Below are 23174 nucleotides of genomic sequence, written 5' to 3'. Positions count from 1 at the left end.
TTGTGTATATTTTCTTTGCATCAGCATCTGTGTCACAAATAAAAGTAAAACCACGGAATGTGAAAGGAAGAGGATTTTATGAATGATCTCTCTTTAAGATGAAGTAATGAGGCCTACCAGATTAACTAGTGCCGTCTCCTAGAGGAATTGCTATGGTCACGAAGACACTCAGGTTAGGCCTCCTTAAGCTCCATAGGAATTCTCTTCTACTCAGGAATCTACTTTAGGCTGAAGGGATTCTCCCTTTCCTCATGCAGGTACTCACAATAACTCTCCCACATGAGGTCTTTCTTAGGGTCTCTATATAGCTACTTATCTTTTTACAGGAGATCTCAGGTTTTCAATTAGGAGGTTTCTCTCCAGTTATATCTGTGTTAGATTCTTCCAGTGGGTACCTTATTACCTTAGTGTTGAACACATAGTAGATGCTCCTGCCTACCTTGCTTGATTGAGTCATAAAGTCAGACATTTATTAAGCTCCCTCCTGTGCCAGGAGTTGTGAGGTGATTGGTAGAAAAGGGAGATTTGAGGTGGACATGGGTAAGAGAAATAGGGGTTATGGGGGTATAATGATCTCCTTGGGGCCCAAGATAAGGTTTCCTGAATTGAGAATGGCATCATACAAAACGTCCCAGAGGGACCTTATGACAACCATGGAATACAAATGAGTACATGTCCCTTAATGACTCCCCAAAGATCGTGGTCAAAACTCAGTGGAACTGAAGTGAACCCGGAGACCCCTGGAGACCCTCTAGTCCAAACCTCACTTCACACATGAGAACACTGAGCCAGAGATACTGGTCTAATGAAGCACAGCTTGTTAATGTCAGCGCTAAACTTGAACCCAAGTTCCAGGCCCACCAGACTCTGGGGAACCCAGAACAGCTCTGAAGACCATTCAAGGCAATGTCACACAGTCCTTGGGGACCTCATTCTGACACTGGTGAGGTGGCAGGGAGGGGAGTGCAAGAGGGTTGATTCTCTAGAACAAAGGACCTCTCCACATCACTGGGGAGAAATAACTTTGGTTCCAGAGAGTAGGAAAATGCTTTCCCACATTTTTACCTTCTTGAAAAATCCTACCTTGACCTCTTTTGTACAGAAGCAGAAATACTGGCAATTTGATGATCATAAGCAAGGAAAACACAGCCATTGTACTCAGCAGCCCAATGTGGCGTCTCTGGTGGCTCAGCCCAGTGTCTGGAAAGAGAAGTTACAGTGGGACTACCTTCAGGGTGTGCCAAAGCTCCAGGAGAGCACTTCTTGCTATTAGAAAACTAATCAGAGGGGGCTGGCAACTCTCAGAAGACTCTGGACACTTTCAGGGCACCTTGGAGGAGACACCCTAGGACCAGCCCACTACAAGGGAGGTGTATACCCCTGAGAATGAAGCCCAGACTCAGACCTTGCAGCTCTTCTGAGTGACTGCTGAGGGCTCCGGGAGGACAAGACTGAGCTGCTTACCTGAGCAGAACTGCTGGGCAGAGATAGACTCAGAGCTGTTGCTGACAGGGTTCCAGGCTGTGCAGGTATAAGTATGCTCTGGGTCTTCGTGGCTCTGGAAAATTCGGATGATGTTCCCCTCTCTCCCCAGGGAACTCCAACTATATGTTACATTTTTGTCTTCTTCCTCCACAAAGCATGTCAGTGTGACATTACAGGTGCTGTTCACAGATGTCATTAAACTCGGAGTAATTTTTGGCTTCCCAAGCCAACCTGTGAGGGAAAACATGAGCAAGAAGTCAACTGGGGCTGGTTATACCAGCTGTGAGAGTCAACTGTTACATTTCAAAAAAACTGTCAAGATGGTGGTTAAATAGAGCTGTCACAAAATATTGAATTATAAAGACTTACAATTAAATTATATTAAAAACAAAACTAATAAATACTCAAAACTCACCACTTTCTATTTCCTTTTGGACATTTTGCTGTAATCTATGCTCTCAAAGTTATTTCACCTATTGTATATGTCCTTTGTAATGATGAATGAACTATTCCCAACTCCATATGTCTTTAAAGCAACCAGGATGAGGGCCTCCCTGGTGGCACACGGGTTGAGCACCACATTGTGAAGCTGTCCTCAGCCTCTGCAGAGCGGGTTCGATTCCTGGCCAGCCAGGGAAATTCGCACATGATGTGGCAGCCCTCTCCTGTCTTGTCCGCTGTTCCCTTCAGCAGTGTATTTCAGTCAGTCTGCCTGTTTGCGCCCCGCTCTGTCTCTGGTGACTCCTCTCATCCTCCCGCACCTTTGTCCTGTACCCTAGGTCTTGTATAAAAATAAATAAATCTTTAAAAAAAAAAAAAGCAACCAGGATGAGAATAGATGCACCAGAGAAAGTGAATAAAGTCAATCTTAGAAGCATGCATACTGCGTGATTCCCGATATATAACGTCTGTGAAGTAACATAATCATGTACATGAAGAAAGGATTTGTCTTCCAAGAATTTGGGAGGGAGAAGGGGTAAAAAGTGACTCTGAAGGGATGAATGAATCTCGTGGCCATGTTATTCTTAAGTGTGATTGTGGTAGTGCTCACGTGAAGCTACATGTGTGATTATGTTGAAAAGAGCTACTCCATGCTCACACATGTGAGTAAATGTGTAACATGTGGTGACATCTAACTACACTCTGTAGGTGGACCCAAGGTTGATTTTTGGTTTTGATGCTGTATTGTAGTTAGGTGAGATGTTACTATTAGGAGAGGCTGACTGAAGTGTACACAGAACCTCCTCACACGTTTCTTTACACTTTCTTTTGCATCTATAATTATTTCAAAATAAAAGGATCTTTTACAAAAGGGCTTTACATACACCGGTCCTCACAAGTGAGTGCTGTGATTGTTCATGTTTTATAGGAAAGAAAAGCAAGGCCCAGGGGACAACCGTTATGGAAGATTCCATGGGTAAAAGCAAAGCCACACCCTCTTTTTATAAATGTTGATAAAATTAACCAAGTTTATGTATAAAAAGATTTAGGGAATCCAATTATCAGAAAAATAGCAAAATTGCAAAGCAAAACCTTCAATTTACCCACAACTCACGGTAGATTTGAAGGTTGTAACGCTTGGTTTCGGTAGCGCTTGAGGTCTTCAAAGTTATGTAGGCCGAGTAGATGCCTGCATCTTCCATCCCAAGATTTCTCATCTCCAGGTTGTAGTTCTGACCTGAGACATTTATTCGGTCTTTATAATTGAGGTGAGTCACAATGACTTTGGGTACTGTCCCTGAGTCTCCTGGTTGTACAAAAGCAATTGATGTTTTGAACTGCCAAACAATGCTTCCAACTTGCTGTGATTCTTGGATATTCAAGGGGAAAGTAACTGACTCCCCCAGGATCCCATTCACGGTGCAGACATCTGTGTTACTTCCAGCTGGTTCTGGCCCTGAGAACACAAATAGAAAAACCACTGTGCCTGTTAGAGTCCCTTGTCCTCCCATCTCATCCACTTTCCTGAGAATGCTTCTTTTCTTGGGCATCGACTTTGGAAGGGGGCATTCTACTCAAGGTATGTCTAATATGTTATGATGACCATGTAGTTCCTAAAAATTCTCATTTAAAAAAAAATGTATTCATTTATGTGTAGGGTGTAGGCCAGAGGTGTGGGGGTAAGAATTCATCAGAGACAGAGTGGGAAGCAGAATAGGCAGACTGACTGAAATATGCTGCTGAGGGGAGCAGCGGGCGAGACAGGAGAGTTCCTTTGTAGCCATGTGGGTTACTTCCCTAGCCAGGGATCGAACTCATGTTTCAGTGACTGCCAATAGCTTCATAGTGCTGAGACTTAACACCTTGGGCCACTAGGGAGGCCCGAAGATTCTCATTTAAAAATAAGTTTCCGGACCTCCCTAGTGGCGCAGGCGGTTGAGCACCAACTGTGAAGGTTTTTGCAGCCTTTGCAGAGCAGGTTCGATCCCGGCCGGCCGGCGAGAATCCCACATAGCAGAGCAGCCCTCTTCCTGTCTTGCCAGCTGCTCCCCTCAGCAGTGTGTTTCGTCAGTCTGCCTGTTCTGTTCCCCGCTCTGTCTCTGGTGAATCCTCTCACCCTCCCGTGCGTCTGGCCTGTACCCTGGTTCTTGTATAAAAATAAATAAATCTTTATTTTTGTGATAAGAATTCTTAGGATTTACCCTCAATTATCATATAGATATACAGATATTTTAGCTATGGTCATAATGAGCTATGCACATTACATCCTTGATAGTGTTTTTTAAAAATAAATAAATCTTAAAAAAAAATAAAAACTAAGTTTCCAAGTCAATTTCAAGGCTCCACTTTATTTAAAACTCCTCTGGACTTTAAGACTCAGAACTAAAAGAAGTTTGAGAGATGAAGACCACAAACTCAACGAGGTCCAAGTTATTAAATGTCTTTCTTTCCAGATCACATTGACAAGCAGGAGAGCTGGGACAAGAGCCAGGGTTGTTGTTATTGCTTCTTCTCTTGTGATCTTTGCTGAAAGGTCATTACTACACTCCTCTTCCTAGAAGATACTGGAAGAGCACTTTAGCAGATCTGGAGGAGACATGCTCCAAATTGGTGATTTCTTATATATTTTGTAGTTGTTCACTACTATATCCCCAGTCTCTAAAAGAGTACCTGACACGTAGCGGGTGCTTAGTCAATACTTATGGAATGAATTAACAAGTGGAATTCACTTACCGTTGCCTAAAATCTGTTGGAAAAATTTCTAAAGTAAGCAAAGTACATTCATTCACTCACATTTATGAATGAGAATGCTCGCCTTCATTCAAAGTCCACTTTCTTTCTGGACACCACAGTAGGTGTTCATTAATATAATTTATGGTACAAGTGTTTATTGAGCATCTATTCTGTTAAGCATGATGTGAGGCGTTGTGGATACAATGGTGAGTAAAAATAGACTTGGTGCCTGCTCTCTGAAGCTTAGCAGTTTAAGGAAAAGACCAATGTTGACCAGTGGTTAGAAACCACTTGTTCCTGGAAATCCAAGAACTTTGTCCAGGAAAGACTAAAGGATGAGTGCTCTTAAAATATGACATGGGGGGTCCTCCCCAATGGCACAGTGGGTTGAGCGCAGCGTTGTGAAGCTGTCCGCGGCCTCTGCAGCGCGGGTTTGATTTCTGGACGGCCAGGGAGGTTCCCACATGGCGCAGCAGACCTCTCCTGTCATGCCCGCTGCTCCCCTCAGCAGTGTATTTCAGTCAGTCTGCCTGTTCTGTTCCCCACTCTGTCTCTGGTGAATCCTCTCATTCTCCCATGCCTCTGGCAAGTACCCCAGTTCTTGTATTAAAAATAAATAAATAAATCTTAAAAAACAATATGACATGAGGGAAATGAAGGTTTTATGTTCTTCTCTTTCTTTACTTTTTTATTGCCATATAAAGACAACATTATTATAAGGTGCTTTTTCTTCTCTTCCTTTTCCTCTTCTTTTGTTACCTGTTATTGTCTCTGAGCTCTATTTAGTGAAGAATAGCTTTGGACCAGTAAGGGTGATATTCAAAATATTTAATTACTAATTAAAGCATTTAACCAATCAGGAAGGGCACCAGCCATTAACAATAATTGGATTATTCTGCTGAGTACTAGCTGCATGTTAGCACCCAAGAGCAGGACATAAGTATTCCACATAGGTGGGTTCAAACTGCTCCTAAAGTTTACCCAGGGTTTGGCATAAAGAGGGAAGGAGAAGGATCCTTGAGAATGCCAGTCATTTTGAAGTGTCACAAAACCAAGGGATTTCTCAAACACATGGCTGCCCTTGCCTTCCTGCACAGTAACTCCTGAATGGGGCTGGGACCTGCTAATATCTTTCTTTCCTTTTCAGATAAACCAAGTCTTTCCTTAGGAAGAATATTCCAGGCAAGATCTGATGACCTAGTTGGGGTGCAAGTTCAGAAGGAGACGGTACAGGGCCCTTGGAGGGTGGGGAGGGAAGAACAAGGACCCTTATCTACTGTCATTAAGGGCTGTGTGCCAGGGGCTGGGTTAGGGACTCAGAGGCAGGTGTAGTCCTGAGAGCTCACAGCCCAGAGAGTAAGACAGATGCATATACAAATGAAAAATAAGACCAGGGGGTGAGTGTTAGGTGAAGGAAGCAGAAGGGGAACGGAAGAGACTAAGGCTGCCTTTGGTGGCAGGAGGTATAATTTGTCAATATTTATTTCCTTGAACATTAGTTCTCTGTAGATAAGCTGATGAGGTCTGGTGGAAGGACCCGAATCCCTGGACCAACAAATGTGTACGTATGATCTGTGTGGTCACACAAGCCTCCAGCCCAGAAAGACAATGAGCTTCACTTAACATGGCCCTGCACCTGGACATTCTTAGTGATATTTGAACAAGGGCCTCCACATTTTCATGTTGTGCTTGGCTCCCCAAATTGTATACTTGCTCTTGGTCTCAGACCTCCCATGTCTGTGAAGGCTTTTTGAAGTTAGGTCCAAGCACCTAAATGCCTTTCTACTCATCAGATTCAGGTTAGGTGTGAAAAAGAAAGGACAGGATGTGGGTGCCATAGACTCATGGTTCTGGTAGGTTCTGTCATCAAACCCAGGAAATGTGTAGGCCTTCCGCTAAGGCTGAGATCTTAGTATCAGAACAGTGTACAGCCACAGGATGGTATGAGGGTATGATGTGTATTTGTCTTATCTCCTGTAAAGTCATTCAGGAAGCGATGCTGGGGTGGCAGATATGGGGAGCTGGGGATGTCCTGCAGCTATTTGTGCTGTTGGTGTTATTCCTGAGAATCCTGTGCATGCTGAGAAAAGGCATGGAATGTGAACAGTCCTAAGATGAAGATTTTGCTACCTTCAAACACACCAAATGTGGTGTGAGAGAAAAGCCATTACGCATAGCTGTGGTTTTGTAATCCCAAAGACACTGCATGTAGGGGAAAGATAGGAGACTAAAGATGTGGGTGCTGGGATGGAAGATAGTGGGGAAATTCTGCACTTACTGGTGCTGCTAGTGTTATTCCTACCTATAAGTTGGGCACTTAACAAAGCCATAGAACCTTTATGAGTCAGTTTCTTCATCCATAGAATGGAAATAATAACTATAAAATGTGCTCAATCTAATTAGTGATCAGTGAACAGTATGAAATACTCTGTGAATCATCACGGCAATATAAATCTTAGTTATTTATGAAGTTGATAATGAGAATGAGGAGTATGATATCCATAATCATCATCATCTTAATAATTGGTACATCCACTTTAAGGCTTCCCTAGTCCATCTGTGAGGGCCTGTTGACACCATGGTCACACTGACAATGTATGAGTCATTATTAAGGGAGTTTAAGTAAAGCCACGAGAGATAATTTTAGGTGGCACTCCACTTGGTGGAGTTTATTCTTTCTTTAAACACTTCAGACTTTTTTTTTTAATCTTCCTATTAATCAACCTCAATATTATTTTTCTGAGCTTTCGACAAAGTGCAACACCCATTCATGATAAAAGCCCTTGAAATTCTTGGGATACAAGGAACGTACCTCAACATCATAAAGGCCATATATGACAAGCCAACAGCCAGTATCATTCTCAATGGTGAAAAGCTGAAAGCAATTCCATTAAGATCTGGAACAAGACAAGGATGCCCACTCTCACCACTGCTTTTCAATATAATACTGGAAGTCCTAGCCAGAGCAATAAGACAAGAGAAAGACATCCAAGGAATCCAAATAGGAAAAGAAGAAGTCAAACTATCACTATTTGCAGATGATATGATAATATACATAGAGAACCCCAAAAACTCCACAGAAAAACTAATTCAACTCATCAATCAGTTCAGTAAAGTGGCAGGATACAAAATCAACACACAAAAGTCAGTAGCCTTCCTATATGCAAACAATAAATCTGAAGAAGAAGAAATTAAAAAAACCATCCCTTTTATTATTGAAACAAAAAAAATCAAATATTTGGGAATAAATCTAACAAAAGAGGTAAAGGACCTATACAAAGAAAACTATAAAACACCGTTAAAAGAAATAGAAGACACAAAGAAATGGAAAAACATCCCCTGCTCATGGATTGGAAGAATAAACATTATGAAAATGGCCATCCTACCAAAAGCAATATACAGATTCAATGCTATTACAATCAAAATTTCAATGTCATTCTTCAAAGAAATAGAACAATTATTGATGAAATTCATATGGAATCACAAAAAACCCTGAATTGCCAAAGCTCTCCTGAAAAAGAAAGAAGGGAATGGAGGCATCACACTCCCAGCCTTCAAACTATACTACAAAGCCATAATCATCAAAACTGCATGGTATTGGAACAAGAACAGACATACAGACCAATGGAATCGAATAGAAAATCCAGAAATAAACCCACAGATTTATGGTCAACTAATCTTTGACAAAGGAACAAAGACTATGCATTGGAGCAAAGAAAGTTTGTTCAATCAATGGTGCTGGGAAAACTGGGTTGCTACATGCAAAAGAATGAAGCTTGACCACTACCTCACACCATACACAAAAATCAACTCAAAATGGATTAAAGAACTAGACATAAGACCTGAAACCATAAAATATATAGAAGGAAATATAGGCGAAACACTATGTGATTTGCACATCAAAGACATCTTTACAGATACATCACCCAAAGCAGTGATAGTGAAGGCAAAGATAAACAGCTGGGACTATATCAAATTAAAGAGCTTCTGCACAGCAAAAGAGACAATAACAAAAACAAAGAGAAACCCCACTGACTGGGAGAACATTTTTGCACCCAACACTAATGATAAAGGACTGATCACAAAAATCTGCAAAGAGCTGATGAGACTCAACAACAACAAAGAATATAACCCAGTCAAAAAATGGGCAGAAGAGCTAAAAAGAAACTTCTCTGAAGAGGAAATGCAAATGGCCAACAGGCATATGAAAAAATGTTCAACATCACTTGTAATCAGGGAAATGCAAATCAAAACTACCATGAGATACCATCTTACACCAGTGAGAATGGCACATATTAAAAAAACTAGCAACAACAAATGTTGGCGAGGTTGTGGAGAAAAAGGAACTCTCCTGCACTGTTGGTGGGAGTGCAAACTGGTCCAACCACTATGGAAAGCTGTGTGGAGATTTCTTGACCTACTAAACATAGAGCTTCCATATGATCCAGAAATTCCACTCCTAGGCATTTACCCAAAGGACACAGAAACAGCAATTCCAAAGAGCACCTGCACACCTATGTTTATAGCAGCACTGTTTACAATAGCTAAGCTTTGGAATCAACCCAAATGCCCAAAAATAGATGACTGGATCAAGAATATGTGGCACATAGACACCATGGAATATTACTCAGCATTCAAAAAAGATAAACACATGCAATTTGCAGCAACATGGATGGAACTGGAAGGGATCATGCTCAGTGAAATAAGCCAAAAAGAAAAAGAAAAATACCGGATGGTCTCACTCATAGCAGGAATCTAGAAAACTTAACTAAGGGACCAGGAAAATGAATAACTATAAGAAAGTGAAAATCAAAATCAACAAAAAACTATGAACCAGAGACACATTTTGGGGGGTGGGGGGCGGGAGGGGAGGGATTGGGGTCAGAATGGGGGGTTTGCAATTGTATGTGGAATATAAAAATAAAATTTATTATAAAAAATAAATAAATACATCAAGTAGTAAAAAAAAAAATACTTATTTTTCTGGATGCTAAAGGGACTTAAACATTTTATTAGTGTTGGTGGGGGCATGGCAAGCCAGGAAAGAAGCAGCAGACAGTCAACCATTGAGAACTCTTGCGTCATTCTCCTTGAGGATAGAAAGTTCTTGGTCACAGGATTTTTAAGAAGTGGAAACTACCAGCCCCAGAGAATAGTTACTATATTCTTTATTAATTGATTTTTATCATCTTTATGAGATTTGAGTTAACTTGAATCTTTTTCTTTAAAACAAAGATGCACAATCATGCACACACACAAATTCGAAAATGAATATAGGATAGTGGCCATGCATTATTGTATCTTTATTCCTCTGTAATTGAACACTTTTATCACTTATATATTTATTATTAATTATTGAGCATAAAGACGGAAATAAGGAACATAAAGAGCTCCAGTAATATCAATCCTCCAACTGATTTCCCATACCTCTTTCTAGCTTCTACACAGATGAACCTAGGTGCTTCCAAACTTGCAGATTTTTCCTCCTGAGTTTTAAGACAAGAAAGGGTTGATTCAGAAGATACTTTGGTAGACTGATTACCAGCATTGACCTTGGGTTCCTGCTGAGGAGATACTTGGCTACTTTGTCAGTCACTATATTGATAAGAAGAGCTTTAGGGGTAGATGGCAATACTGAGGCAAGTCTCTGCTTCTTCCTACTGGTGTCCTGTGTCATCAAGATGTGCAGTTTCACAACCTTTATTTGGAAACTGGATTTTTTTTTTATTTTTATATTCCCCATACAATAGCAACCCCCTGATTTTGACCCCAATTTCTCCTTTCTCCGTTCCCACCCCCAAAGTGTGTCTCTGGTTCATATTTTTTTGTTGATTTTGATTTTTTCTTTCTTATAGTTATTCTTTTTCCTGGTCCCTTATTTAGGTTTTCTAAATTCCTGCTATGAGTGAGACCATCCAGTATTTTTCTTTTTCTTTTGGCTTATTTCGCTGAGCATGATCCCTTACAGCTCCATCCATGTTGCTGCAAATTGCATGAGTTTATCTTTTTTGAATGCTGAGTGATATTCCATTGTGTATATGTACCACATCTTCTTGATCCAGTCATCTATTTTTGGGCATTTGGGTTGTTTCCAAAGCTTTGCTATTGTAAATAGTGTTGCTATAAACATAGGGGTGCAGGTGCTCTTTGGAATTGCTGTTTCTGTGTCCTTTGGGTAAATACCTAGGAGTGGAATTGCTGGATCAAATGGAAGTTCTATCTTTAGTAGGTTGAGGAATCTCCACACAGCTTTCCATAGTGGTTGGACCAGTTTGCACTCCCACCAACAGTGCAGGAGAGTTCCTTTCTCTCCACATCATCTCCAATATTTGTTGTTGCTAGTTTTTTTTTTTAAGTTTTATATTCCCCATAAAATTGCAACCCCCTGATTTTGACCCAAATCTAGTTTTTTTAATATGTGCCATTCTCACTGGTGTGAGATGGTATCTCATTGTAGTTTTGATTTGCATTTCCCTGATTGCAAGTGATGTTGCACATTTTTTCATATGCCTGGTGACCATTGGTATTTCCTCTGTGAGAAGTTTCTTTTTAGCTCTTCTGCCCATTTTTTGACTGGATTCTTTTCTTTATTTTTGTTGAGTCTCATCAGCTCTTTGTAGATTTTTGGGATCAGTCCTTTATCATTAGTGTTGGGCAAAAACTTTCTCAGTGGGGTTTCTCTTTGTTTTTGTTATTGTCTCTTTTGCTATGCAGAAGCTTTTCAGTTTGATGTAATCACAGGTGTTTATCTTTGCCTTCACTATCACTGCTTTGGGTGAGGCATCTGTAAAGATGTCTTTGAGGTGCATGTCATGCAGTGCTTTGCCTATATTTCCTTCTATATCTTTTATGGTTTCAGGTCTTATGGCTAGTTCTTTAGTGCATTTTGTGTTGGTTTTTGTGCATGGTATGAGGTAGTAGACAAGCCTTCATTCTTTTGCATGTAGCGACCCAGGGAAACTGGATTTTTGCAGTTATGTACCAATATCCCATGTTCCCCATTCACAATTCATTCTTCATTCTATGACTGGACATCTGCTTTTGACCCCTTTGTGAATGCAGCAGCAGCCTGTTCAAGTCTCTTTCTAGAACACAGAATGTCTTTATCTTCAGGCCCCTCCATGCAAGGATGTTGGGTCAATGACAATTTCGCTCTTGCACACACTCTTCTCCAAGCATGAAATCTTCTAACTTGCAGGCTCATCATTGGGCTCTATTTAACCATGGGCAGATACCCACTTGGGTCTACACACCTGTTGGACTTTTATGTATCAACTGCTAGAATACCCAGAAAAGGTGTTTTCTCTTCAACAGGGCTTCAAAGTCCTGTCTATATTGGACCCTTGTTTGTAGAAGTTAATTTAAGTTAGCTGAAATCAAATAGGTGAATGGAACCTGTATGATGTCTATATTTACTCATTCTTTGAATCTTCTGCCTAGTGCCCCTACCTTAATTTCTGATGTTGGTGAAGACCTGCCCACCAGCCCTCACACTCCTCTGCAAGTAGTTGTGAGATAGGTGCAGCCTATGACTGAACTATCCTGACTTGATGGGAATAAATCACGACTTTTCACTGAAAAATCACCGAATGGAAATGAATGATCGGCAGAGGGACAATACTTCGTTATTAAAGTCGGTGAAGGCAGAAATGGCCAGTGGTTAAGTCCAAAGACATTTGTGTTCAAATCCTACTTCCTTTAGTTTTTAGCTAAATTAATTCTAAAGGTCTGTGTGTCAATGTTTTTATTCAAAAAATTGGGATATTAATAGTAGTCCCACCAGAGGGTGAGGATTAAACAAAACAATAAGGGTAGACTACTTGGAACAATACCCAGCTTATGGTGATTGCCCCATCGATGGTTAGTATTACTATTATTGATGGGAGAGGAGTGATTGCAGGGGAGGATTTGAAGAAACTGAGCAAGAAAGGTGTAGAGAAAAGGAAAAATTAAAAAAGTGTGGCAAAGAACATGTGGAGGGGGATGGTTACAAAGCACAAGTGGTGGGCTCTTCTGTCTTCTATCCCAATTGGTGGATGGCAGAGGATCCTTGGGGTGATAGCCAGAGAGAGGCACAATGTCAGAAGTCATGATAAGACAGTTGAGATTAGAGCTTAAGGCTGTGAGTCTTGGTTCTTAGACAAAACTTCTCCAACACGGAAGAGTCATGAGTTTGCATACTCAGACTTATTTCCATAATGTCAAGAAAAAATGGGAAATTCCTAACTTCCTTTCTCCACTACTTCTCCACTGCCTCAATGCTCTGAATTCCAGGGAAATACATAAGATCAGTGTTGATTCCTAAGCCTAAGGCTAAATTTAAGGAACCACTGTTGCCAGAAAAACAACAGGAGGAACTTAAGGTGTATTTCTACATCAAAGAAATATTTGTGGATTAATCCGTTAAAGGCAAATAGATAACTCAGCAAAGGCAAATTGTATGTGGAAGCACCTCTGATTTTCACTTCTACAAAAAGAAACCCCAGCTCAATTCAACGGTCCCTGACAATGGATATCGCACCCTTCCTTGGTTTCCTTTCTAGAACCCCAAGAGCCCACACCTAAGCAAAAACTCCCACCATTTTCTCCCACTCATGTTCTGTGGATCACCCCCAAACAGAGGCATGTTGTCCAGAACCTCTGGCTTTGGCCTTCACACTTCCTAAAACAATGTTAAAGCAAATCTGAAAACAGAAAATGCCTTACCTAATACTTGTGCAGCACTTAGTATACGCAGGTACTGCAACAAATGCTATACATAGCTTGTAATTTTGATTCTCAAAATAATCATATTGGACTAGTAGTTCCCCATTTTAAAATTTAAAAAAAGGCATGTTTATACAGTTTCCCCCAAATCACAAAACCAATGGATGAACGATTCATGACCAGTTGGATTTGACAAGCTTGATTTCAGTTTCAGTAGATGAAGTGCATGTATCTCAGAACTACCTTTTATTTCAGCATGTGTCAGTCCTCTGTAGAGCATCAAGGGTTTCAATATGTACTGAGTTGGGAAGTCAGAGAGAGCAGGGGCCAGAAAGAGGAGCAGTCATGGGATCAGAAGAATGAGTTCAATTTCTAACAAGTACCAACTTCAGGTTGTAAAATTTTAGACGAAGTATTTGACTTGAATCTTAATCTATACTTAAAAAAAAATTGGGGCCTCCCCTGTAGCGCAGTGGGTTGAGCACAGCAGATTGAGTGCAGTGCTTGGGGAGCTGTTGCAGCCTCTGCAGCACGGGTTTAATTCCCACTTGGCCAGGGAGCTACCCACATGGCACGGCAGACCTCTCCTATCTCCGCACTGCTCCCAGTTCCATCTGCCTCTTCTGCTCCCTGCTCTGTCTCTGGTGAATTCTCTCACCCTCCTGGGCCTCTGGCCTGTACCCCAGTTCTTGTATAAATAAAAAATAAATCTAAAATAATAATAATAGAAAAATAACAGGATTAATAATATTCATCTTGTTTATTTTAATGATTTTAGTATGGATCACAAGAATGTCAAGATCAAAATTGTAGAAGGCTTTGCAAACTAAGTAGTATCAAATGCATGATGGCCAGCCTTCTCTGGAAACTGGGGACATTCCTGTATTTTCCACGTAGGTTCTATCCAACTGTTCACTATCTACTTGCATTTTCTGCCTTCTACATCAGGGTGACTAGCACAAGCTCCAAAGCCATAGCTTGTCTAGTGGGTGTAATCTCCATGAAGCTTGAATTAAAGGAACCACAGCTATAAATGGTCAAGGAAATGCAAGAGACCAAGGTGTATCAATTCTACCTTTTCAGGAAATCCTAACCCACTGGATTCTTTATATTCTAAATCATGCCAGGAATATGCTGGCGCTTTTACAGAACTTGTGAGAGGTGCTATAGGTAGATTTATTAAATAAGATATAGAGTCAATTTTGACTTTAACAAGGCAGTTGTTTGGATGAAATGAGATAATATATACAAAAACACCTGAGACCTAGATTAATGATACAATTTTCTTTGTGCTAACAACAGCCAGTGGTCATTTTGTCCTTCATAATTAAGCCATAGTAAGAAAAGAGAGTTTTTCATTCAAGTTCTCCATCTCTTTTTTGAGACTTAGCTTATTCGTAATATAGGGATAGCAAAGTTATCCCCACTTATTTTAGAGAGATTTTGGAGGATATAACAGAGAATAGCTCAGAATTTGCTTTGCAAAGAAAGGGAACGGACAAAAAGATTAAGTTTTCAAAGTGATAATTATGATCATGCGTCATGCTAATCTGGTAGAGCAATGAAATATAACTGGGAAGTGCATGTCTGTCAAAAATAGGTAATACATTTTATTTTATTTTTTTCTAATATTTTATTGTATCACTTTTTCATTAAGGTAACATTGATTTATTTATTGTTTTAAAGATTTATTTATTTGTACAAGCACTGGGATACAGGCCAGAGGTGTGGGAGGGTGAGAGGATTCACCAGAGACAGAGCAGGGAGAAGAACAGATAGAAGGACTGAAATACACTGCTGAGGGGGGCAGTGGACAGACAGGAGAGGTCTGCTGTGCCATATGGATTTCTCCTTGGCTGGCCAGGAATCGAAACAGTGCTGCAGAAGCTGCAGACAGCTTCACAGCGCCGTGCTCAACCTGCTGCACCACTGGGGAGGCCCATTGGTTTAAAAATTGCATGTGATTCAGCGGTATAGGTTCATATCTCTTCAAATGTAAGAGGTAACACATTTTAACCCACCCCCCAAAGAATTTGCATTTAAGTTAGTCAAGGTTTTGGATGATCTGTTCTTTCTTGGGGGTCTCTGGGAAGTTCAACCAAGTGTTAACTCTCTTAAACAGAAGAGTTCATTGCAGACCTTTGGAGGCTGGGCGGAGACAAATTTCAGAAATATAAACTCTAAAGCTAAAAATAATTATGTTTCTCCCCAGTCAGATGGAGCCTTCTAGAGACCTAGGGTGTGTCTGTTAAGACAGATCAAAGGTGCATTTCAGCATCTTTCTGAAGGGAAATTTCTAAAAGTAGAACACTAAAAGGGAGTCAGCAGGGGTCAAAACTCACAGGTTTGCAGGCAAAGGAGCAAGATCCATAGGAGGGGCTGAGCCATCTTCTCCAGGGCTGGTCTTCCGTGGGCAAGAATGGCAGGAACTCTGCTAGCAGGGAGTTGGTTTCACTTGTGTTTTTGTGCTCCATTTATAGACAGATTCAGTAGGAAGTCTGAAAAAACGTCTAATTTTCATCATCCAAGAGAAAATTAACCCCCTTTACCCAGCAAAATGCTGAAACTATATAATGTTATAAGCCAAAGCTATTTTATTTTTTTTAATAATAAATTTTATTTTTATATTCCCCATACAATTGCAACCCCCCCATTTTGACCCCAATCCCTCCCCTCCCGCCACCCACCCCCCCAAAAGTATCTCTGGTTCATAGATTTTTGTTGATTTTGATTTTCACTTTCTTATAGTTATTCATTTTCCTGGTACCTTATTTAAGTTTTCTAGATTCCTGCTATGAGTGAGACCATCCGGTATTTTTCTTTTTCTTTCTAAGCCAAAGCTATTTCAATAAAATTTTTTTACAAAAAGGAAGTATGAGTTAACTGACTTAGGAAAAGTTGATCTATACGATGCTCGTTTTTTCCCTATTATATAACATTAATGCCTAGTATTATTTATTCAACAAGTATTTACTGACTGCCTGCTAAGTGTCAGTTGCTATTTAGGGAACTGGCAATATAAAGAGTAGCAAAGTAACTATCTTGCTCTTTTCCTGAGCCCATGTTGTTGTGGGGAGCTCAACAATGAAACGGGTAATTTCAACATAGTGTGATAAGGACAGCAATGGAGAAAATGAAGGGAAATGGAACTTCCTGGATTAATTATTTGATTTCACAGGATTTAACTGTATCCCTCTCACATTTCAGCAAGCTTGATTTCCTTAAATATATAATTGCTGCATGTGCAAAAACATACCTGTGTCATGTATGCACAGAGAAACAAGAAAGAAGAACATGAAATTGCCACTTGCTGTTGAAAACTTGAGTTTGTATTCCCTTTCTTCCATCTTCTTCTTTCTCAGCAGAATGCATATGTTTTTTTTTAATGTTTTTAATTTTATATATTTTTATATCATTTTTCATTTTTGAATAATGTATTCATTTTCATCTTGGTTATAGTCCCTGTTAAATTCCCACCCCCCTTGTTTATTTTTTTTTTATAGAGGCATGTTTTATTTATTTGTTTGTTTGTTTGTTTGTTTTGTTTATACATGCACTGGGTACAGTCAGAAGCGCGGGAGGGTGAGAGAATTCATCAGAGCCAGAGCGGGGAGCGCAGCAGGCAGAAGGACAGAAGTACACTGCTGAGGGGAGCAGCGGGCGGCAGGAGAGGTCTGTGCGCCATGTGGGACCCTCGTCCCATGGCAGGGGAGCAGCCGGGGATCGAACTTGCGGTGCAGAGGCTGCGGGCAGCTTTACAACCCAGCGCTCAACTGCTGTGCCACCGGGGAGGCCCTGCCTGTTGATTTTGATTTTAACTTGATTATAATTAGTCTTTTTCCTGGTCTCTTATTTAGGTTTTCTAAATTCCTGCTATGAGTGAGACCATCCAGTATTTTTCTTTTTCTTTCTGGCTTATTTCGCTGAGCATGATCCCTTCCAGCTCCATACATGTTGCTGTAAATAGCATGAGTTTACCTTTTTGATTGCTGAGTAATATTCCATTCTGCATATGTACCATAGGATGCATATATTTTTTAAGCTATTGCTCAGAGTCAATTATTATCACCTAATTCAGATCTTCAGTTCATCAGGAGACGTTCAGGTTTTGAACAGAATTCTTTTTCTTCCTGTTTTCTTCTCTCTTTTTCTCTTTACCTCTCCTACTTTTTTCAAAAATGATTGAAGTGAAGATAAGAAAAATAACTTAAAATAATAAAATTGATGTTAGGGGCCTCCCTGGTGGTACAAGGGGTTAAGCATCAGCACTATGAAGGAATCCCCAGCTACTGCAGCATGGAGCTAACACACATGGCATGGCAGACCTCTCCTGTCTCTCCTGCTGCTCCCCTCAGCAGTGTATTTCAGTACAGCTACCTGTTCTTCTCCCCACTCTGTTTCTGGTAAATCCTCTCACTTCCCCCCCCCCCGCCCCCGTACCTCTGGCCTATACCCTAGTTCTTGTATGCATAAAAAATAAATCTTAAAAAAATAAAATAAAATTGATGTTAGTTTAAAAAAGTGCATGCTTCTTAAAAATTCCTGCAATCTGGAATTGGAGACAGAGATGAAAAACAAATGGAATTCTTTATGTAGGAAAAAGAATTATTCTGTGTGCACTGAAAGACAAATAATTATGGAAATTAAGCAGAACAGAGAAAGAAAAAATATTTGTTTACCAGGAGGAGTAATATGGCAGCTCTAAGTTAAAAGTGGTTCTTCCCCTTATTCTTCAGATTCTCTCCTTTTTCCTCCTTCCATCCTGCTTCACCAGTTTCTCCCTGATGAGTGGAGGAACACACAAATATACTTTGTAACTTAATTCCAAATGTTGCACATCTTCTGCTAAACACTCTCTTCTTTCTTTGCTCCCATTAAAAGCAAGTCTTCCATGTTGCTGCAAATTGCATGTCTTTATCTTTTTTGAATGCTGAGTAATATTCCATGGTGTCTATGTACCACATCTTCTTGATCCAGTCATCTATTTTTGGGCATTTGGGTTGATTCCAAAGCTTAGCTATTGTAAACAGTGCTGCTATAAACATAGGGGTGCAGGTGCATGGATGGCGCTGGAAGGGATCATGCTCAGCGAAATAAGCCAGAAAGAAAAAGAAGAATATCGGATGGTCTCACTCATAGCAGGAATCTAGAAAACTTAAATAAGGGACCAGGAAAATGAATATCTATAAGAAAGTGAAAATCAACAAACAACTATGAACCAGAGACACTTTATGAGGGGAGGGGGGCGGGGAGGGAGGTATTGGGGTCAAAATAAAGGGGTTGCAATTGTTTGGGGAATATAAAAATAAAAAAATTAAAATTAAAAAAAAACCCTACAGAAAATGAAAAAAAAAAAAAAAAAGCAAGTCTTACTGAAATGACACCATGGTCAATGTTTCGGTTCCCTTATTTCTCAAATCAACGCTTTCCAAGGCCTCTCCCGACTCTATTGAAACTCCTACTGTCAAGTTCATCCACAACCTCCTCATTGTGAATTCTACCGGTGAAAAGGAGTGAGGGATATCAGGGGAATAATGACTACTTTGATGAAATTATTGACCAAAAGTCTAGGATGTGTGACATCAGTCAATAAGACACAATAGGGGCATCCTAGTGCCATAGCAGGTTGAGTGCAGAGCTGTGAAGCTGTCTGTAGCCTCAACAGTGCTGGTTCAATTCCCGGCCGGCCAGGGAGATACCCATGTGGCACGACAGACCTCTGCTGTCTCACCTGCTGCTCCCCTCGGCAGTGTTTTTGGTCTGCCTGCCTGTTCTGCTCCCCATTCTGTCTCTGGTAAATCCTCTCACACACCCCCACACCTCTGGCCTGTACCCCAGTTCTTGTATAAATAAATAATCTTAAAAAAAAAAGACACAGTGTTAGTAGTTATAATGGCCTATCCCTCAATAGAAACACCAATAAATAAATAAATAAATAAGATAATAGTATAAAGAATAACAAACACTTCCTGAATCAACTTTGACAAAATTGTATAAAGTAGTCAAAGGTTAAAAGCAACCAAATCAAGAAAGAAGCAATTTAAAATTGAGAGGAGAGCTTTGCAGCATTTTATTTGCTTTCCCCTTCCCTGGCTTGGTTGCACACTGCTAAGATCATAGTCCTCAATTCCAGAAGGCTGCCATTATTCTGTAAGAATTATATTTGTCTGTTTTGACCTGTCTGGGTGCTGTCTGAGAACTGATGGAAGGCACCTGCCTTATTTTAACTAAGTCAGCACTCTCAAGTGGAAAAGTAGCTATGCAGAGGGTATTCTTCATAACCATTGAGAGGCAAATGTGCTACCCATTGCCATTTGGCACAAAAGACTACAGTCAAGGTAAACATTGGAGAAGCTGAAAATCTGGAACAGATTCATTGATATAGTAACAACATTCTTCCCTGAGAAACAGGCAAGTACCACACTTATTAGACGTTAACAAGTCCAGAGCCCGCCGGTTTTGGAGCGTGGCCTGTGCCAGGGAGGTGAGCTGTCTTTGTAATGATGCTAAAGACCCAGACGTTTTTCTAAGGAGGTATCTATTGGAGTTCCATAGGGGGGACTGAGAGTTGGGGAATCTGGCATGGGGCAAAAAGCAAAAATAAGGAGTTTAGGATCAGAGGCCCTATGAGTGGTAATACCTTGCCCGAGGCTGCGCTGATCTGGAATTGCCAGGCATAGACAGAAGAACGGGAAGTGGCTTTAAGAGATGGGATTAGGGGCCTCCCCAGTGGGTGGCGCAGAGGTTGAGCGCTGGGTTGCAAAGTTGCAAAGCTGCCCGTGGCCTCTGCAGCGCCGGTTCGATCCCGGCTCCTCCCCGGCCACCAGAGGAGGGTCCCACATGGCGCGCAGACCTCTCCTGCCGCCCGCTGCTCAACTCAGCAGTGTACTTTGGTCCTTCTGCCTGCTCTGCTCCCAGCTCTGGCTCTGGTGAATTCTCTCACCCTCCCTCCATCGCTTCTGACTGTGCCCAGTGCATGTATAAATAAAAACAAACACACACACACAAACAAACAAACAAATAAATAAATAAATAAAAATACAGGCCTCTTAAAAAAAAAGAGAGAGATGGGATTAGGAACAGAGGAGGGAGAGTCAGAAGAGTGTAGGCCGAGTGGAACCTGGACTAGGGGCGCAGTGATAGGTACCTGAGTTGGGCTCAAGTGCTCGCATACATACTGTTTGTCCACAGGGACCCTGTTGCTCATCTGTCAATAACAGGAATGGCTTTTCCGGGTCTGGGATAGCTAAGGCTCATCTCAGAGATCTTTGCCTGGATAAAACAGAGAAAACAGGGTGTAGAAACAAAGAAAAGCATGATCATTATCACCGGGCCTACTAGGGGCAGGATCCATGGTAGTAAGGGAGTGCTGGTCCAAGTCTGGTAATCCTGGCCCCAGCTTCAGCTGACAAAGAGTTGGTCAGAGGGGGTTTTGCTGGTCAGATGAGCAAGTCCATGAACAAGTCCATGAATGTGTTGGAGGAGGGGGAGACTCCTGAGTACACACGATTTCTCACCAAAATCTCTCTCAGACCTTTAATGCTTTCTTTTGCTTTCTTCCTTTCTAATATCATTTCATTTTACCCATTCTACTTTAAATTATTTTAAGGAGCTTTAGAATATTTATCTTTAATACATTTTTTTTTTCCAACACACATATCTCCCCTTACTTGCATTTACAAAACCTTAGTTTTATAAGGGAATTTAACACCATCTAAACAATGATGAAAAAAACACAAATTTAAGATAGATATTTATTGTAGCTTTTTGTTCCTGTTTCCAGTGATTTAACTGGCAGAGAATGGTGTCCAAAGCCTGCATCTGTTGGGCAATATTAATGTTTTCAATTTGGCTAAGGTCACCCTGTAGGGTTTTGAATTGTGGGAGGAAGAGGGGTGGATGGCTGTCTGTAAGGATTTTTGAAAGGGGAAATCCCAGCTGGGCTGACACTGTGTAAGAATCCCAAGCTGAAAAGGTTTCCAGGTGACACTGGATTCTAGGCGTGCTCACTGCGGGACTGAGATTGATCATAACCTAGGGCTTGCTGGAGTAGGAAGATGTGTGGATTTTTCAGCTGAGCAGGTCCATGGTGGAGTAGGGCTGGTTGTTTGGATTCTAATATACTGGTCCCCGAGTCTTTTTAAAGGGGAGCTAGAGAGCCTCTCTATTTGTTCCTTGCAACTTACACGTTTTACCACCTGGGACATAAGAACTGTTGGCTCCAGAGAGTCAGGACTAGCAGGAGACAGTTGAGACTCAGATTTAGATGGAGTAAGTAGATGGGGCTCACTCAAGTGGGATTCCTGGGAGGCCGGTAGAGGAGGATACAAGGGGGGCCTTCAGGGTGCCCAGGCATATGGTTGTGGCTGTTCTTTATCATCAGTGGATGAAAAGACTCATTTTGATTTAAAAGGTTGCAGCTGAGGTTGTAAAACAGAAAGAGGTTGTACTGCAAATTCTAACCAAGGTGGCTGGGAAAGGACTATAGTAAGCCAGGAGGCTGTATATAGAAATTGGTCTGGGTGACCTGGGTTGCCCATGACCACTCTGTAGGGGGTGGTGAGTGGCCACAACTGGGGTAGAGGTATGCCAGACCATGGGGTCGACAGTGGAAGGAGACAGAGGGTAGTCCTGAGAAGGGTTAGGAGATTTTGGATGTGAAGGGTGAGAGCAACACTAGGGTCTTAGAACCATGGGAGAGTAGCCTCGAGTTTGGTTAGGAGGTCACGACCCAGGAGTGGTGTGGGGCAAGAAGGCATGACTAGGAAAGAGCAGACTGGTTGTCTTGGGTTGAGAAGGAAGGCTGTCAACACCCATAACCGAGGCCTGAGAAGGATAAACTTGACCGGAATAGGAGGGGAGGACAGAGAAGGCAGCCCCCGTGTCAACCAGAAAGGAGATGGACTTACCTGCTACCTTGACTGTTACCCTGGGCTCCTCGAAGGTTATCGGAGTCGTTGAGTCCGGGCCTCTTCAGTCCAAGACCGCCGGTGGCAGGGTTGCAGGGACTGGAAGGACTGGCCCACCAAGGCCAGGCCCACCACAGCCAGGCATGGTGGGACAGTCACTTTTTCAGTGACCCCAGATGGTTCTGGCAGAGGGTGGGGGTTGGGGCAATGTTTGGACCAGTGGCCCTCCAGGCCACACTTGAAGCAGGCTCCCAGCAGCAGTCGGTTGGGGCCCATGGGGCCCATTGTTGTCCTCTGTCGGGCGGCAGGTGCTGTGGTCGTTGGAGGAGCAGGGCCTGGCAGTCTCAAGGCAGCTACTATGTCCTGAGCTTGAAGCTCAGCCTTCTGGTGACTACGGAGTTCCCTCTTTGCCCTGTCCTGTTCCTCCCGGTTAAATACTGTAAAGGCCATGTTCAGCAGATCCCGGATAGGGATTTGAGGACCATCCTCAGCCTTCTTAAGCTGTTTTCTAATGTCTGGGGCTGACTGAGATATAAAATGGCTACTGTGGCGCCTCCAGGCGAGTCAGGGTCAAGCCTGGTATAGTGCTGGAGCACCTCTGTCAGGTGGCTAAGGAAGGCAGCAGGGTTTTTTGAGGCAGACTGGGTAATCTTCCTGAGCTTATGAAAGTTTATAGGTTTAGGCGCTGCTGAATTGGACACCAGCTAGGGGACAGGTAATAAAATGGTCTAGGTGAGCCCAGCCCCCGGCAACCCGCATCAATGTTAGTCCGGAATTCCCAGCCAGGCACCTGGCAGGGAACTGCTTCAGGGCCGGAGGGCATGGTTGTGTTAGTTAAGTGGATCTGATCTGCATGGTCTTGAGCAGACCGAAAAACACGTTCCTTTTATTACAGGTCAG

The 23174-nt window shown here is 41.8% G+C and overlaps 1 protein-coding gene across 1 annotated transcript; it reads right to left on the bottom strand.

Annotated features, from left to right (window-relative positions):
- Positions 1-556: 556 nt before the first annotated feature.
- On the bottom strand, positions 557-15753 carry LOC311181658 (SLAM family member 5-like; the record flags this gene model as incomplete). Its single annotated transcript, XM_084250100.1, has 4 exons — positions 557-600; positions 1465-1716; positions 3041-3382; positions 15708-15753. The coding sequence occupies 4 exons, from the start codon at positions 15751-15753 to the stop codon at positions 557-559; spliced, it is 684 nt and encodes a 227-aa protein (XP_084106226.1).
- Positions 15754-23174: the final 7421 nt, after the last annotated feature.

The sequence above is a fragment of the Talpa europaea genome (genome assembly GCF_964194135.1).
Source record: "Talpa europaea genome assembly, chromosome: 12".
Classification (NCBI taxonomy): Eukaryota; Metazoa; Chordata; class Mammalia; order Eulipotyphla; family Talpidae; genus Talpa; species Talpa europaea.
The sequence above is the reverse complement of the archived record's forward strand: the minus strand, read 5'-3'. Positions and strand labels throughout refer to the sequence as shown.